This window comes from Balaenoptera borealis (genome assembly GCF_965194805.1).
Source record: "Balaenoptera borealis genome assembly, chromosome: 12".
NCBI lineage: Eukaryota > Metazoa > Chordata > Mammalia > Artiodactyla > Balaenopteridae > Balaenoptera > Balaenoptera borealis.
Window position 1 is genome coordinate 77,168,152 of NC_138869.1, and position 14,400 is coordinate 77,182,551.

Sequence of the window (14,400 nt, forward strand, 5' to 3'; positions counted from 1 at the left end):
GTGAGTGAGTGACCCAGCAGGGCAGAGGGAGGGGTGGGGGAGGATGGGAGGAGAGGATCTAGAGACCTGTTAAAACAGGTGCCCTTGGCGCCCCTACCCTAAGAGGGAGGTGCCCCTAAGCTCATTTGTATATGGCTTGCAGGTCATTATTTTGCCTACACTTGTGGACAATCGCTTTCTCCCAGTGCCCTCTCTCCAACCCCGCCGTCTCTCACCCCTTTCCCCGCTAGATCACGTTGGTCGGGCCCAGCCTGCAACAACTCCTGGTTGGATGTCGGAGCAGGAGCTGCAGAGCTCATTGAGGGGAGGAGGGCGGGGGTGGGGGAGGGGGCCGTTTCTCTGCTGGACCTTGGAGAAGGGCAATGAGTGAGCCCCTCCTCTTCCGCAGAGGACAGAAAAGCTTGGGTTCGGGGAAAGAGGCCCTGAAGGCGGCTCCCACCGCATCCGCACTCCATCTTCTCTATCCACCCTCCTCCCTTCACTGCTTCCTGCGGCAGGTGCAACATGCCGAGACTCCATCTCCCAGCGTGCCTTGCTCCTCCAGCCCAGGACTTCGGGCTGCTCGGTCTGCTGGGAGTTGTAGTCCGAGCCTCTTCAGGGCTTTGCCTCTCGGATGGGAGGGCGACACGTGAGGGTCGAGGCAAAGGCAGTGTAGTGTATGTTGAGCGGAACCTATGGTAAATCAATCCCTGTCCCACCGCCCCCCCTTTCTTTCCGATGCTTGAGGGCACTCTGATGTCCTCTTTTTATGGGGGCAGGATGATGTGGGGCAGAATTTGGGGTGACTATGTGAGCTTGTGGGTCTGCATAGGGTGGGTGCTCAGCTCACCGGAGGTGCGGGGTTGAGAGGAGAGTGGGGCCTGGCTGCGGGCAGGTCTCCATGGTAACAACTACCCAGTGGGCAGGTCTCCTAGTGGCCAGGGAGAGGGGCAAAGGTGGCAACGTTGTCAGAGATGTCTCTGGGACTGGAGGAGGTGAGGGAGGGAGCTGGAGGAACCAGAGAGCTGAGGGAAAGGGCTGTCTATGTCCCAGAGGGGCACTTCCTGAGGGGCAGAGGAAGGGGACAGAAACTGGGAGAGGAGGAGCCAGGGCAGTAATCAAAGGCATGAGGGTCTGGCAAAGTGAGGAATGTTCCTCCAAGACCCCACCCTCACCCCTTCCGGGTCCTGCTCAGGGCGTACTTTCTGGCAGATTGGAGGCAGGAGGACTTTTGCATTGAAGAGGTGAGAAAAAGAGGGTATTCACTCACATACTGAAATTGGGTTAGAAATTTCCTGTGCTTTTTGAGGGAGGGGGTGGGAGATGAGTGGGGAGAGAAGTGGCAGGGGTGGAGGGGAAAGGGGCAAGCCCTCAGTCTTTGCCAGGTGATCTCGCTTTCCCCTCCCTCCCTGGACCCTGGAGAAATAGAGAGGGTGGGGTGCCAGATGCCTCCCCTCAGCCAGTCTCCACGAGGAACAGACAGAGAGTGAGGCACAGCTCAGGAACCAAGAAAATTGCCCAGATGGGCTGTGCCAGGAGAAAATGAGTGTCCATGGCACTTGGTGGAGTATTTAAAAATAATAGCAGTTTTTTCTTCTTGAGGGGTGCCCCTTAGAATCAGAATGTCAAACTATAATAACAATAAAAACTTAGCATTTATTTTGAGCACTTACTGTGGCCGGGCGCTATGCAAACTGCCTTACATGCATTATCTCAACAACCTATGGAGTAGATACTGTTACTATCCCCGTTTCACAGTTGTGGAAACTGAGGCACAGAGATTAGCTAACTTGCCAAGTTCCCATGACTAGTCGGTGGAACCAGGTTTGTCTGACTGCTGGGGCAACAGTCAGTCACTGAACTATGTTGCTTCTTAAGAATTAGCCCATCTGAGAATCAGGATCAGAGAGCCGAGGGAGAGTTGTAACATATATTCTAGTCCAACTCTCATTTTACAGAAAGGGAAAAGCGGAAACTCACCCCAGTTCACCCAGAGCTGGGCCAAGAAACCTGGTTTCCTTTTTCCTAAGTGAATGCTAGTCCTCTTGTGTCGTGTTTCTTGAGGTCCTTCGGCAGGGGAGAGGGTCCAGAAAAAATTTAGGAGGGGAGGAATAGGGTCTGGTGCAGGGAGGTTGAGAGAACATTCCTGTCACTGGGCTGTGGGCAAAGCTGTTTTGTGACACTTTAGTGGGCACTTTTGCCCTTACCATCCCCTTCCAACATAATAAAGTACTAAAGATTGCAATTGTATGACTGCATTGCTATAATGAGGAATAAATTAATACTATATAATAAAAATTTTTTCATCTAAAAGTTCATTTTCCCCTTCTGATTGTAAAAGAAATGGAAACATTTTCATGTCCTCCTAAAAGTATTATTAGGGTGCCTGCTGTACTCCCCTGCCCCCAGAGGTTCTGTAATGGGTGGGTGGGGGTGAGGAAGGAACTAAGGAAAGAGAAATAGACTCTGTTTGGAAGTGGAGGTGGTAGAGAAATACCCTTTGGCATCCTGGGAAATTGGAGAGTAGGTGTCAGAAATGTCTTGGGTGCCCCGAGCCCTCCTTACCATCTCCAGCAAGGATTTTGGAGCCTGGTGGATCTGGCCTTGAATCTCAGCACTCACACTGTTAATCACAGTATAGTCAACGGTTCCTACATTATTTCAGTTAAGACTGTGGGTTCTGCATCAGATTGCCTGGGTTTAAGTGAAACCCGGCTTTGCAACTTACTAGCAGTGTGAACTGGGGCAAGGTACTTACTCTCTGTGCCTTAGTTTTCCTTTTGTGCAAAATGACAACTCCTGTGACCTTCCTTACCTGTGTTGCTGGGAGCCTCTGGGGATGAGCTGAGATGATGTCTGTGAGTCTGGAGCACAGAAAACGAGGTGTTTCCTCCATGTTCCCACAAAGAAAACCGTAAAGGAATCTAGAAGATACTAGAATCTCCCCTGAGTTTCACATTCCCAGAGGAAGACATGCCATTGCTTCCCTTGAGTCTGCATCTGTCTCCTCCTGTTCTGAAATTCTTCTAGAAGTCTGATCTTAACTTTCATCTCAAGTAGAGAGGAACCCTGGTTTCTCACTGTTCTTCCTCCCTCCTCTTTCCTGGGCACAAGAACCCAACCAGCCTTCCACTTGTCTTCTAAATCTTCCCTTCATCCTTCTCTCTTTTTCTAGAGTGTTTACAACTGTAACCTGCTGGGAACTCCCAGTCCTCAGCTCTGCCCTGCCCCCTTTCTCTCACCATTCCCATGTTTCAACCACCATTAAACATTTATTGGGCATCCGCTTGCTGAATAAATGCCAAGGGGAGGGCTCAGAGATGCAAGAGGCTTAGAGTCAGGAGTTTACAGATGCTCAGAGCAGCCTCCATCCAATCATGAGCAAGCCCAGCTGCGGCTGGCACGTTACAAGCCAACAGGACACAAGTGAGGACTCTGGAAGAGGGCAGGCCACCCATGGGTGGGAGGCTCCCTGGGGAGGTGAGAATTGAACTGTATAGCTTTTTTTTTTTTTTTTTTCTATTGAGGCATTTTCTTTGCACAGATGTGTTACATCCCTAGAAAAAGAATCCCAGGATTTTCCCTCCTGTGTTTTTTCATCTTGCTTCCTCACGGTTCATGATGCCAGCTGAGGTTATCAGTACAGTGAAACCACACTGACGGGATGGAAGCAGATTATTCTGCCATTTTTCTAGATCTTTGAGCTGCACATCAAATCTGAGGCTGATCACTCTACACTTGTTTAGCCTGCCTGTGAGGTTCACAATAATTTTCCCAGCTCTGTGAGCATCAGTGATTTCAAACTCGCCAATGTAACCATGCTTCAGCATCCCAGTTAGAAACTGGATGGTGACTTTGGAGCACAGCCTAATAAGAACCTGGCATTTGCCTCACTTTTGTTGATGCTCTTGAGAGCATCAGCCAGGACCTTTGTGCGCACCATTATGGCGACATGGAAAGATGGCTGAAAGAGGTGTACATCTTTCTTAAACCAAATGAGTCCCAACCTAGAACTCAGCATCTTCTCCCCTGTCCCCCCATCATTGCCAGCAGCACCCTCACTCTCCAAGACCCCTGGGCCCCTGACTTAATCCCGCCCCATAACTCAGCTTTGCTCATCTCCCCTGGCCAATTCTTCCTCTGTCACAGTTCTCCCCTCTGCCTTTTCTCACTGACTGCCCAGAGATGCTAGGGGAGGGGGGGCCCAGAGCATCAGAGCTCCACTGCAATGCTCCCTGGGAACACACAGATCCTCTTCAAACCTCCATCCCCACCATGTTCCCCTGGACAGGAGGCTCACCCTGGTTTTGGGCATCTGACCTGGGGCCTCGGGAGTGATGTGAGCTTCAGCAGGGGGCCTGGGCAGAGAACACCCTTTGCTGAGTCCCCTCCCCCAAACACTCCTCTCTAAATGCTCTCTGCCCCTCGTGTCATCTTTCAGGAGACTGCCAACCCCAGGAAGGACTGGCCTCCCTGGGGGAGGGACCCACCTGAAGCTGCAAGGTTCTGGAAATTAGTTTTGCTTCTGGATGGAGGCTGCTCAGTCTAGGTGGGGGATGGGGGGAGCGTGATATTTATTGTCCTTAAAAGGCTCACGGCGGCCCATTATCTCTTCAGAATCCTGCATCGGCTTGTCTCCTTGTCTCTGTGGAGTCCCAGGTCTCATAACTTTCCCACTGCCCACTCTGACGTGTAGCCCTATGCATGTGTGTGTGTCTGTGTCTGTGTCTGTGAATAGTTGTACACCCATGGACTGAGCTCTCTGTCTCCAGCACTAGGAGAGGCGGTGGGAGCATGGGTGGGTGGGGTGAAGAAGGGAGCCATGGGGTCCTCCTCTTCAAGGACAGCCCCTGCCCCCATCAGTGAAGGAGGTGACCCAGTAATGGGTGGGGTGAGGAGCTGTTCAGCCTGATCCCTGGGTCCCCTATTTCCCTTTCACCCGTCTCTGTAGCTCAAAAAGATCGGGGGCGGGGGCTTTGGTGAGATCTACGAGGCCATGGACCTGCTGACCAGGGAGAATGTGGCCCTGAAGGTGGAGTCGGCCCAGCAGCCCAAGCAGGTCCTCAAGATGGAGGTGGCTGTGCTCAAAAAGCTGCAAGGTGCGGGTCCAGGGCAAGATGGGAGGGAAGAGGTGATGGAGCCAGGGGCTGAGAGGTGATGGGCGAGGGGATATGGGAACAGAGTCCAAGAGTGATGATGGGCCTAAGGGCAGGGGGAGGTGGGAGGAGTGGCCATGGGGCCAGGGCTGGGGGAACCAGGAATCAAGAGTGCACGGGAAGCCCACCTTAGGGCTGGGAGTGAGGAAGAAGGAGTAGGAGTTGGGAGACCCCTGTCTGTATCCCTCAGGGAAAGACCACGTGTGCAGGTTCATTGGCTGTGGCCGGAACGAGAAGTTTAACTATGTAGTGATGCAGCTCCAGGTGAGTCCCCGTGGCCCATCCTCCCTTCACTCTCCCCCAGGAGCTCTGGTGGTGACTCCTGGGATGGGATGGAGACTGTGGCCCTGGGAGGAACGGGGAGTGGGCGCAAGCCTTTGGGACGAGGCTGGGAAGAGTGTCATGGCGGTGGTGGTCGGAATGGCAGCTGAGCTGGGCCTGTCCCCACCCCCTCCCCCACCCCAGGGCCGGAACCTGGCTGACCTGCGACGCAGCCAGCCTCGAGGCACCTTCACGCTGAGCACCACTTTGCGGCTGGGCAAGCAGATCCTGGAGTCCATCGAGGCCATCCACTCCGTGGGCTTCCTGCACCGCGACATCAAGCCGGTGAGGGCTGCCCCCTCCTCTGAAGCACACACCCCACCTCCTCTCCTCCCCTGGGTCCCCTGGTTTCTTCTCCAGAACAGTGGTTGGGTGGGGACAGCCTCTACTACCTGTCCCCTCCTCCTGTTCTCCATCCCAAGCTCCATCTCTTCCTCTCCCCTGCCTCTCAGGAGCACCCCTGCCTGCCCCTTGGGCGTGCCCGTGTCCTCCCCTCTTTTCTCTTCTCTTCCTTTTTCTCACCCCTGACCTGAATAGTCCTTGAACCTGGAAAGGTGAAGGGGTTGGGGAAGGATGGAAGGATGGAAGGAAGGGGGACGAGGGGCTGGGGCTTGGTAAGAGATTCCAAGTAGCTGATTTTGTAACATCTTGGATCTTGGTGCTTGGACCCAATTTAAAGTGGTGAAAACTGAGACCCAGAAGGGTTGGTTGAATGGCCCAAGGTCACACAGCAAGAACAGTGCTGGTCTCCTGATGCCTCAGGGCAGGACAGTTACACTAAGCCACACAGCCTCGCTGGGAGTTCCGAGGATTCGGAGCCAGGCGGACCTCGGCTGGGTCACCTCTTGCTGTGTGATCTTGGAGAAGCCTGCAGTTTGCCCTCAGTTTCCTCCTCTCTAAAATGAGCATAATCACACCTGCCCCTCAGATAAGGTCCGTGACCTGCTGTACATGTTGATGTTTTACTCTCATGTGAGTGTATGTGGGGTGGAAGGCCCCTCACCAGAGCTGTTTCTTGGTGTCCCCTGAGGTGGGCCTGGAGCCCCAAGACTCACAGCTACTGTCTTCCCCCAGTCAAACTTTGCCATGGGCAGGCTGCCCTCCACCTACAGAAAGTGCTACATGTTGGATTTTGGGCTGGCCCGGCAGTACACCAACACCACGGGGGACGTTCGGCCCGTGAGTACCGCCGCTCACGGGAATCCTGGCATCCTCGCCCCACCCCCTGATCTGGGGACCCTTCACCAGTTTTCCCTGCAGCTGCCTAGACAGGCCTGGCCTTGTGTTCAGTGTCATCCAGTGCTGGGTCCACACTCGGCCTGTCCCCCTCTCCCCCTTGGCCTGGGTGGATGCCACGCCCTGTGGTCTGCCTGGTCAAGGGCAGACGCAGCGACAGTGAGCAGGGTCGAGAAGGGTTTAGGACTGGGCCTGGTGTGTCAGGTTGCTCCTGGCCAGGCCGACTCGGCAGTGCGGGGCGGGGGGGGGGTTGGGGGGGTGGGGGGGTGGGTGGGGCGGTGATGGGGGAGGAGGCAGTCAGGGCTAAAGTAGGCAGAATTAGGCTTGGTAAGCAGGGTTGAGATGTGGCCGAGGTCAGGGGCAGTGGGTGACGTTCCTGGTGGTGTTCTCCCCTCTGCAGCCTCGGAATGTGGCCGGGTTTCGTGGGACTGTTCGTTATGCCTCGGTCAACGCTCACAAGAACCGGGTGAGTGGCAGGGCGGGACTGAGGGATGTGGGGACAGTAAGGGCAGAGGTCAGGGGCAGAGTATGCTGCTGAGGAAGAGGGCAGGGCAGGCAGCTGTGATGGGAGGTGGGGAGAGGAGTGCAGGGCAGGGGCTGGAAGATGCCCGTCCAGAGACCCTGACTGGAAGAGGGCTCAGAGGGCGTCTCCCCTTGACGTCACCTTCTTCCTTGTTTTGGGGATCCCCTCCTCTCTGTCCCCACCACAAATCTCTGTGGATGAGAAAGCACGCACAGAACTTTTGACTGTGGGATTCTGTGTGTTGGCGGGTCAGGAATGGAGCTGTGGCTTCAGGGAGACCCCAGCTCTGCCCATAGGCACCCTGACTGGTGTCCCTCAGTGAAGGGTCAGCTTCCACTCCCGGGGAAGGACCTGGGAGCCATGGGTGACCCCCTCCCTGCTCCCATCCCCAGGAGATGGGCCGCCACGATGATCTGTGGTCCCTCTTCTACATGCTTGTGGAGTTTGCAGTGGGTCAGCTACCTTGGAGGAAGATCAAGGACAAGGTGAGGGCAGTACAGCTGGGTCTGAGGGCAGGGAGGGGGTGTAGGGCAGCTGGGGCTCCATCTCCCAGTGCCCTCTTGTCTCCAGGAGCAGGTAGGGATGATCAAGGAGAAGTACGAGCACCGGATGCTGCTGAAGCACATGCCCTCCGAGTTCCACCTTTTCCTGGACCACATCGCCAGCCTTGACTATTTCACCAAGCCCGATTACCAGGTGGGAGCCTGCCTGCCTGCTCCTGCACCCCCGACGTCTCTCTATGGGTGACTGTCTCCAGCGCCACCCATCCTGCTGAGGCCCTGCGCCCCTGCCGGCTTGGCCCTGAGCACCTTCCCCGGTCTTCCAACCGCACGGAAGAAACTGTTCTGTGCTCTTGTAAACAGTAGTCACAGCTAAGATTTATCAAGAGCTCACCCTGTTCTCAGTACTTTTCCTGCATTAACTCATTTAAGCTTTAAAACAAGCCTTTGGTAATATTGCGTGTTCTTTATGTTATTATTCCAGCACTTAACAATTAATGAAGCCAAGTGCTTTCAAGGACTTTACACTGAAACGCTGCAGGAGGCCAAGTGGGATGATTATCCCCATTTCATAGATGAGGAAACTGAGGCCTGACAGCCTGGTTAGGAGCAGGGCAGGGCTCAGGCACATCTGACTCCAAGTCCAGTGCTCTTTCCAAGGCGCCATCGCTACACCCCTATGGGACCCACTGATCAGAGAATGTTCTGCCCAGGATCCACTATGTGGGAGCACAGATAGTGTCAGGCACACAGTGGGCTCGCAGTGAAGGGGGTCATGCTAGCAGAGAGAACCCTCTGGAGAGAGCTAAGTCAGAAGTGGAAAGGTCTGTGGGGCCGCCACCTCCTGAACCCAGGGACCCGGTTGTTGGCAGAGATCCCTTACTTGGGCAGTGGGAGGCCAAGCCCCCCAGGCCTAACTCAGCGTCATGGGTTCCCCCAGACCACACAGCTTCGAGCACACCCTGTGCTGGGCCCTGGGCTGGCTGCTAGAAGTGTAGAGGTGGCAGATAGGCCTGTGAACAATTCAAACCGCTGCTCTGTGCCAAATCGTGTGGGTGGGGGGTTCAGGGAAGGCTCCAGAGTGGAGAGGACAGTGGGAAAGGCACTGCGGGCAGAGGAAGCAGCCTGTGCAGAGGCATGACCCCAGGTGGTGGGTTTGGGAAACTACTGCTGCTGCTTCTGCTGAGTTGGTGGAGATGGCAGAGGAGGCTGGGGATGGTAATCAGGGGACAGATCTCCAAGGGCTTGTGTCCAGCCAGTGGAGCTTAAGTCAAGACGATAATTTGCATGCTGATTTGCATACTTTGTGCATGTTTTCATTTAAAATCAATGTGCCCTTCTTTCAATACCCCCCTCGTGGCCCATTCCTGTCCTGGAAGGCCCCTCTCTTCCCCCTGCAATCCCAGCAACTGCCCCCTCCTCCTGGCTAGCCCCTGGGTCACCTCTCTGTCCTCCCACCAACCCCATCCCTGCAGTTGATCATGTCAGTGTTTGAGAACAGCATGAAGGAGCGGGGCATCGCCGAGAACGAGGCCTTTGACTGGGAGAAGGCGGGCAATGACGCCCTCCTGTCCACGAGCACCTCCACCCCGCCCCAGCAGAACACCCGACAGACGGCAGCCATGTTTGGGTGAGTCTTGGGAGGGGTGACGGGGGGGCAGACGACCCCTGCCCCGAGGTGTCACCTGAGAAGCCACCCTCTCCTCCTCTTCCTACCTGGACACACCTGGCTGTCTCTCCTGTTCTTGGTGCTCAAAAGCGGGGTTCTTGAATCCCAGGAAGTTCTGCCACATCTCTACCTTCAATCTGGGGATGGAGGGGGCACCCTTATTTGGAGTTCTTGACCTTACTGGGGAGCAGAGAACCCTGAGTGAGATTCCCCCAGCGCCACAGTCTGTCTGTTTCTTGGTGGTCACACGCATCCATTCAGCGAACAGGTCTTGAGCCCTGGCACCAGGCCCTGTGGGGGCTCGAGAAGAGATGTGCAGCCCCTGCCCTCCAAGTGCTCTCAGCTGAGTCTGGGATGTTTGTAATCGATGGGTCAACGATTTCAGATCTAACTGAAAAGCACAAAGATAGAGTGGCCCAGGGAGGGGCCAGAGTGAGAAGGGCTCCCCACCCAGCCCCAGGGGTGAGCCAGGGGACACACTGCGGAGACTCCACAGGACTTGCCAGCACATGAGGTGCCGGGTCTGTAAAGACATTGGTCCAGGAACTCCAAAGTGATTCTTTATTTAGACCCATTTCCTAGTCTCAAGGAAGCCAGCCAGCGAAATGTAGTGGGGAGCTGGCAGGGCCGGAGAGCATCGAGATCTCCTACATAAACAGAGCCAGGTGGTGCCATACTTGCCCTTCAGCCCTCTGACCACCTGAGCCACCTGAGGGTGGTCCGGTCCCAGAGGGTTTGCGAGCCAGGGATGGAGATGGGCCTACGGACGCCCCGACCCTGCCGGACCCTGCCTGTGCCCACTCTCATGGGTGGCGGGTGGTCTCCAGGGCCTGCGCTAGAGGAGAGGGCACCCCTGCCAGCCTTGCCCACGGCCCCCTCCTGGCCTCCACAGGGTGGTCAACGTGACGCCGGTGCCCGGCGACCTGCTCCGGGAAAACACCGAGGATGTGCTGCAGGGCGAGCACCTGAGTGACCAGGAGAACGCACCTCCAATCCTGCCGGGGCGGCCCCCCGAGGGGCCGGGCTCCAGCCCCCACCTCGTCCCTCACCCTGGGGGTCCTGAGGCTGAAGTCTGGGAGGAGACAGATGTCAACCGGAACAAACTCCGGATCAACATTGGCAAAGTAACTGCAGCTGCGGAGGGGCACGCGGGTGGCCTTCCCCCTCCCACCTTGCTCCCCACCTGTGGGCCCCTCTCCCCAGCCGCCTGCCTGCTCACCCTGCCTGCCTGGCCCGGCCCCATCCCAGGATCACCGACATCCCAGTGCTCGGACCTCCCTCTCTCTCCTTCACCCCAGAAGATCACCTGCCCACAGCTGCCCTGTCAGCCCCACTCATGGAGCTCCCCTGTCCTGCAGACCCCCTGTGTGGTGGAGGAGGAGCAGAGCCGAGTTGCGGGGGTCCCCAGCTCCCCGGTGCGCGCCCCCCCAGACTCACCGACAACCCCAGTCCGTTCTCTGCACTACCGGAGGGTCAACAGCCCTGAGTCGGAGAGGCTGTCCACGGTGGATGGGCGGGTGGAACTGCATGAGAGGAGGTGGGTCTGGGGCCAGGGGGATGGTCAGGGGCCCCTGGTCCCCTCCACCTTCACACGGCTGGTCTGGAGGAAAGTTCAGATTCCAGGCAGAGGTGGGGGGACCCTGGAAGCATTAAGAGGGTTCTACTTGGGCCTGGGGTCAGACTCAGTTGAGTCAGTGACCAGCCTGGAGAGGGGGTGGGGGATGCAGAGGGCCCAGCTCAGACCACGGAGGGGCGTGGGGCTGGAGGAAGGTGTAGGAGGAGGCGAGAGCTGAGATGGTAGGTGGGCGTGCTTCCAGAACCTCTTTCCCTGGGGACTAATTACAGATGCCACAGAGCAGCTGGTGAGGCTCCCTTCAGCTCTGGGGGAGGGGCCTGGAGGAGGATTCGGGGAGTGCCTGAGGAGAAGACAGACCAAGTTTTGGGGGTCAGGCCTCAGGGATCTGAACGTCAGGGAGGGACCTGGTTGGTGAGTGGGAGTGTTGGAGAATTGAGAGTCAAAGTGAGCCTTTAGGATGGGGGATGAGAGGGTGGCTGGTTGACCTTGGGTGGCTGATGGCCGCTAGGGACCAGGGCCCCATCCTCACCTTAGATCTGATGGGTGGGACAACCTCGGGTGGGAGACATGACCCCACCTCCCTTGGCTCTGGGTGGGGCTTTACCTCACAGCAAGGCTGGGGCCTTCTCTGCACCAGGAAAGAGTTCTCTTCCTGTGGCCCAGCCCTGGGGTAGGAGGTCCCTGACTCCTCATGCCCCACCTCAGCCGGGAACCCCTCTCTGGACTCTGCCCCAAACTGCACGCCACCTCTGGGATGGGCACAGTGCCCCTCTGGGGTGTGGAGACGCCCAAGTCAGGGCAGCCCTGTGCCAATCCCTGTGGTGACCCCAGGACAAAGAGATGCAGGCCCTGTCCCGAGGGAGCCGACAGCCCTCACACACACACTCATATCCACACACACTCCCACTCCCACACTCATACTCACACTCACATCCACACTCACACACTCATACACACACACACTACACTCACACGCACACTCTCACGCTCATGTCCACACACTCACACACACTCACTTTCACATGCCCATCACACTCACACACTCATACACACACACCCTCACCACGCTCACACTCTCACAGGTTGAACTACCCGGGACAGAAGACCACATTTTCATCCATGGTCGCCCAGAGGGTCCAGGAAACAGGGAGGAATGAGGAGGGGCAGTTTGGAAGGGATACGAGTGAGAAGGGAGGTGGGAAATGCCCTGAGCAAAGACAGTTCTGAAGAGCACATTGGTTTGGCTCAGACTGAACCCTTGTTTCAGGGATGCTGGGGAGAGGAGAGGGCCGAGGAGAGATTTTCTGGAAGGTTCAGGATCTCAGGCAGGGCAAAAGGGTTTGGGGTGCTCTGGGGCACTTGGGAGCAGGAGAACATATGAAGCTGGTGGGATCAGGGGGTCCCACCTCCCTGCTTTCTTCAATTCCCACTCCCCCAACAATCTTCGGCCCCTCTCTTCCTCTGGCTTCCTCTCTCCTTCACATCCATTTAAACAAACCATGCTCTTGGGAAAGGAAGTGACATTAGCCACTTACATGGGAGTATGAATGTAAGACCTGGGTGACCTCCCTCCGGGGTTTTTATTTTAAGCCTTATGAACAAATTGATAAAAATGTTGTGCAGATTGGAGTTGGCAGGTCCCACATAGGCTGGGGTAGGAGGATGTTGAGAAAGCCCCACATGAGGCTTTGATCTTGTACCCCTCCCCTCACAGGCTCGATGCGGGGGGGAGGATGGCAGTCCACCCCCTGTCCACAGCCTGAGTGTGAGTGAGGCCTCCGTGGTTCTCAGGGGGGCACCCTGGCATCTGGGAGAGGACAATTCTTCCTTGTATAGCATCCTACAACCAGGAATACCCTCACCTTGGGGCTGGTACTCCCCAGTTGAGAACCTCTGCAAGTAACGTGAGATTCACAGCACAGGTTAAGATAACGATGAAAGAGATGTCCCCAGGTAGGATCAGGGTCCCAGAAGCAAAAGTCAGAAGGGACCCAGCCCCTGCCTGGCAGAACTCGCAGTCTACTGGGGCGGGAGATTCGTAAACATACACGTGCTCCTCTCTGTGACGAGAAGGGACACAGGCAGCGCTGGGAAGGCAAACTAACCCCCATCAATGCAGGAGGGAACAGCTCCCTGCAGGAGGTGACATCGAGCTGGGGTGGACAGCAAAGGGTGGGAGGACAGGCTGTGTGTGGGGAGTGGCATTCGTAAAGGCACAGAGGTGTGAGCAATTTGGGGAAAAGCAAGTGAATTTGAGATGGGTCTGGCTAGGGGAAGGGGGAAATGGGGCCTTTGGCTGGCTGTCAGGGGCCTTGAATGCCAAACTAAGGCATGTGGACATTGTCCTGGGCTGGGAGTCACTGGAGTTTGTTGGAGGTGGTGAAACCAGCCAGGTAGGCTTGAAGGGTGGTGGTAAAAGAGGCTAGAAAACCATCAGCAAACTCGAGGGCCAGGTGGGTGTGTTTGCCCTGGGTGCAGCGGGAGAGAGGCCGCGTGGGGTGGGAGCCTTGGCTGGGCAAGCATCAAATTGCCTTTAGGAAGATCAGAAGATCCAGTTTCCTGGGGGTGGTTTGGAGGACAGTGTTCCTTGGGCACAAGAACCAGATTTTACTTTTTGCCTGTTTAGATTCCTGGAACACAGTAGGCATTCAAAAATGTGTGTTGAATGAATGACTAAATGAATGAATGAGATCTTTGCAGGGACTGAGGTTGGAGGGTGGCAACCCAGGACGTGGCTGAGCCTGGCCCAGGGTGGGAGAAGTGCAGTGGTCAGGGGGTCTCAGGCATCAGGCTCCACCTTGCCACCTCCTTGGGGTCCTTGGGGGTCCAGAGAGGCCGGGCACTGAGCCCCACGTTGGGTGGCTTTGCAGGTCACGGATGGATCTGCCCGGCTCACCCTCGCGCCAGGCCTGTTCCTCGCAGCCGGCCCAGATGCTGTCAGTGGACACAGGCCACGCCGACCGGCAGGCTAGCGGCCGCATGGACGTGTCAGCCTCCGTGGAACAGGAGGCCCTGAGCAATGCCTTCCGCTCGGTGCCACTGGCCGAGGAGGAGGACTTCGACAGCAAGGAGTGGGTCATCATTGACAAGGAGACAGAGCTGAAGGACTTCCCCCCGGGGGCTGAGCCTAGTACGTCGGGCACCACGGACGAGGAGCCCGAGGAGCTGCGGCCGCTGCCCGAGGAGGGCGAGGAGCGTCGGCGGCCAGGGCCGGAGCCCGCCGTCCGGCCCCGGGCACGCGGCATGCACACGCTGGCCGAGGAGGACCTGCGGCTCACGCCGGCTCAGCCCCTGCCACCCCAGCTGAACCAGGCCGATGGCCGGTCAGAGACATCACAGCCCCCCACGCCCGGCAGCCCTTCCCACTCGCCCCTGCACTCCGGACCCCGCCCTCGACGGAGAGAGTCGGATCCCACGGGCCCTCAGAGGCAGGTAAGGTT

At 56.9% G+C, this 14,400-nt stretch overlaps 1 protein-coding gene and 1 pseudogene across 3 annotated transcripts in view; one reads left to right on the forward strand and one right to left on the reverse strand.

Annotated features, from left to right (window-relative positions):
* TTBK1 (tau tubulin kinase 1) overlaps positions 1-14,400 on the forward strand; it is a 41,565-nt gene that overhangs the window by 3,353 nt on the left and 23,812 nt on the right. For both annotated transcript variants that reach the window (XM_082345845.1, XM_082345844.1), the window contains 11 exons: positions 4,931-5,078; positions 5,326-5,399; positions 5,601-5,741; positions 6,531-6,635; positions 7,093-7,158; positions 7,608-7,700; positions 7,786-7,911; positions 9,191-9,345; positions 10,277-10,508; positions 10,743-10,921; positions 13,831-14,392. In XM_082345845.1, the coding sequence (XP_082201971.1) occupies positions 4,931-5,078; positions 5,326-5,399; positions 5,601-5,741; positions 6,531-6,635; positions 7,093-7,158; positions 7,608-7,700; positions 7,786-7,911; positions 9,191-9,345; positions 10,277-10,508; positions 10,743-10,921; positions 13,831-14,392 (1,881 nt within the window). The remainder of the gene's footprint in view (positions 1-4,930; positions 5,079-5,325; positions 5,400-5,600; positions 5,742-6,530; positions 6,636-7,092; positions 7,159-7,607; positions 7,701-7,785; positions 7,912-9,190; positions 9,346-10,276; positions 10,509-10,742; positions 10,922-13,830; positions 14,393-14,400) is intronic.
* LOC309607419 (small ribosomal subunit protein uS8 pseudogene) lies at positions 17-4,877 on the reverse strand (annotated as a pseudogene). The gene has a single exon. The product of its transcript is annotated as a small ribosomal subunit protein uS8 pseudogene (transcript).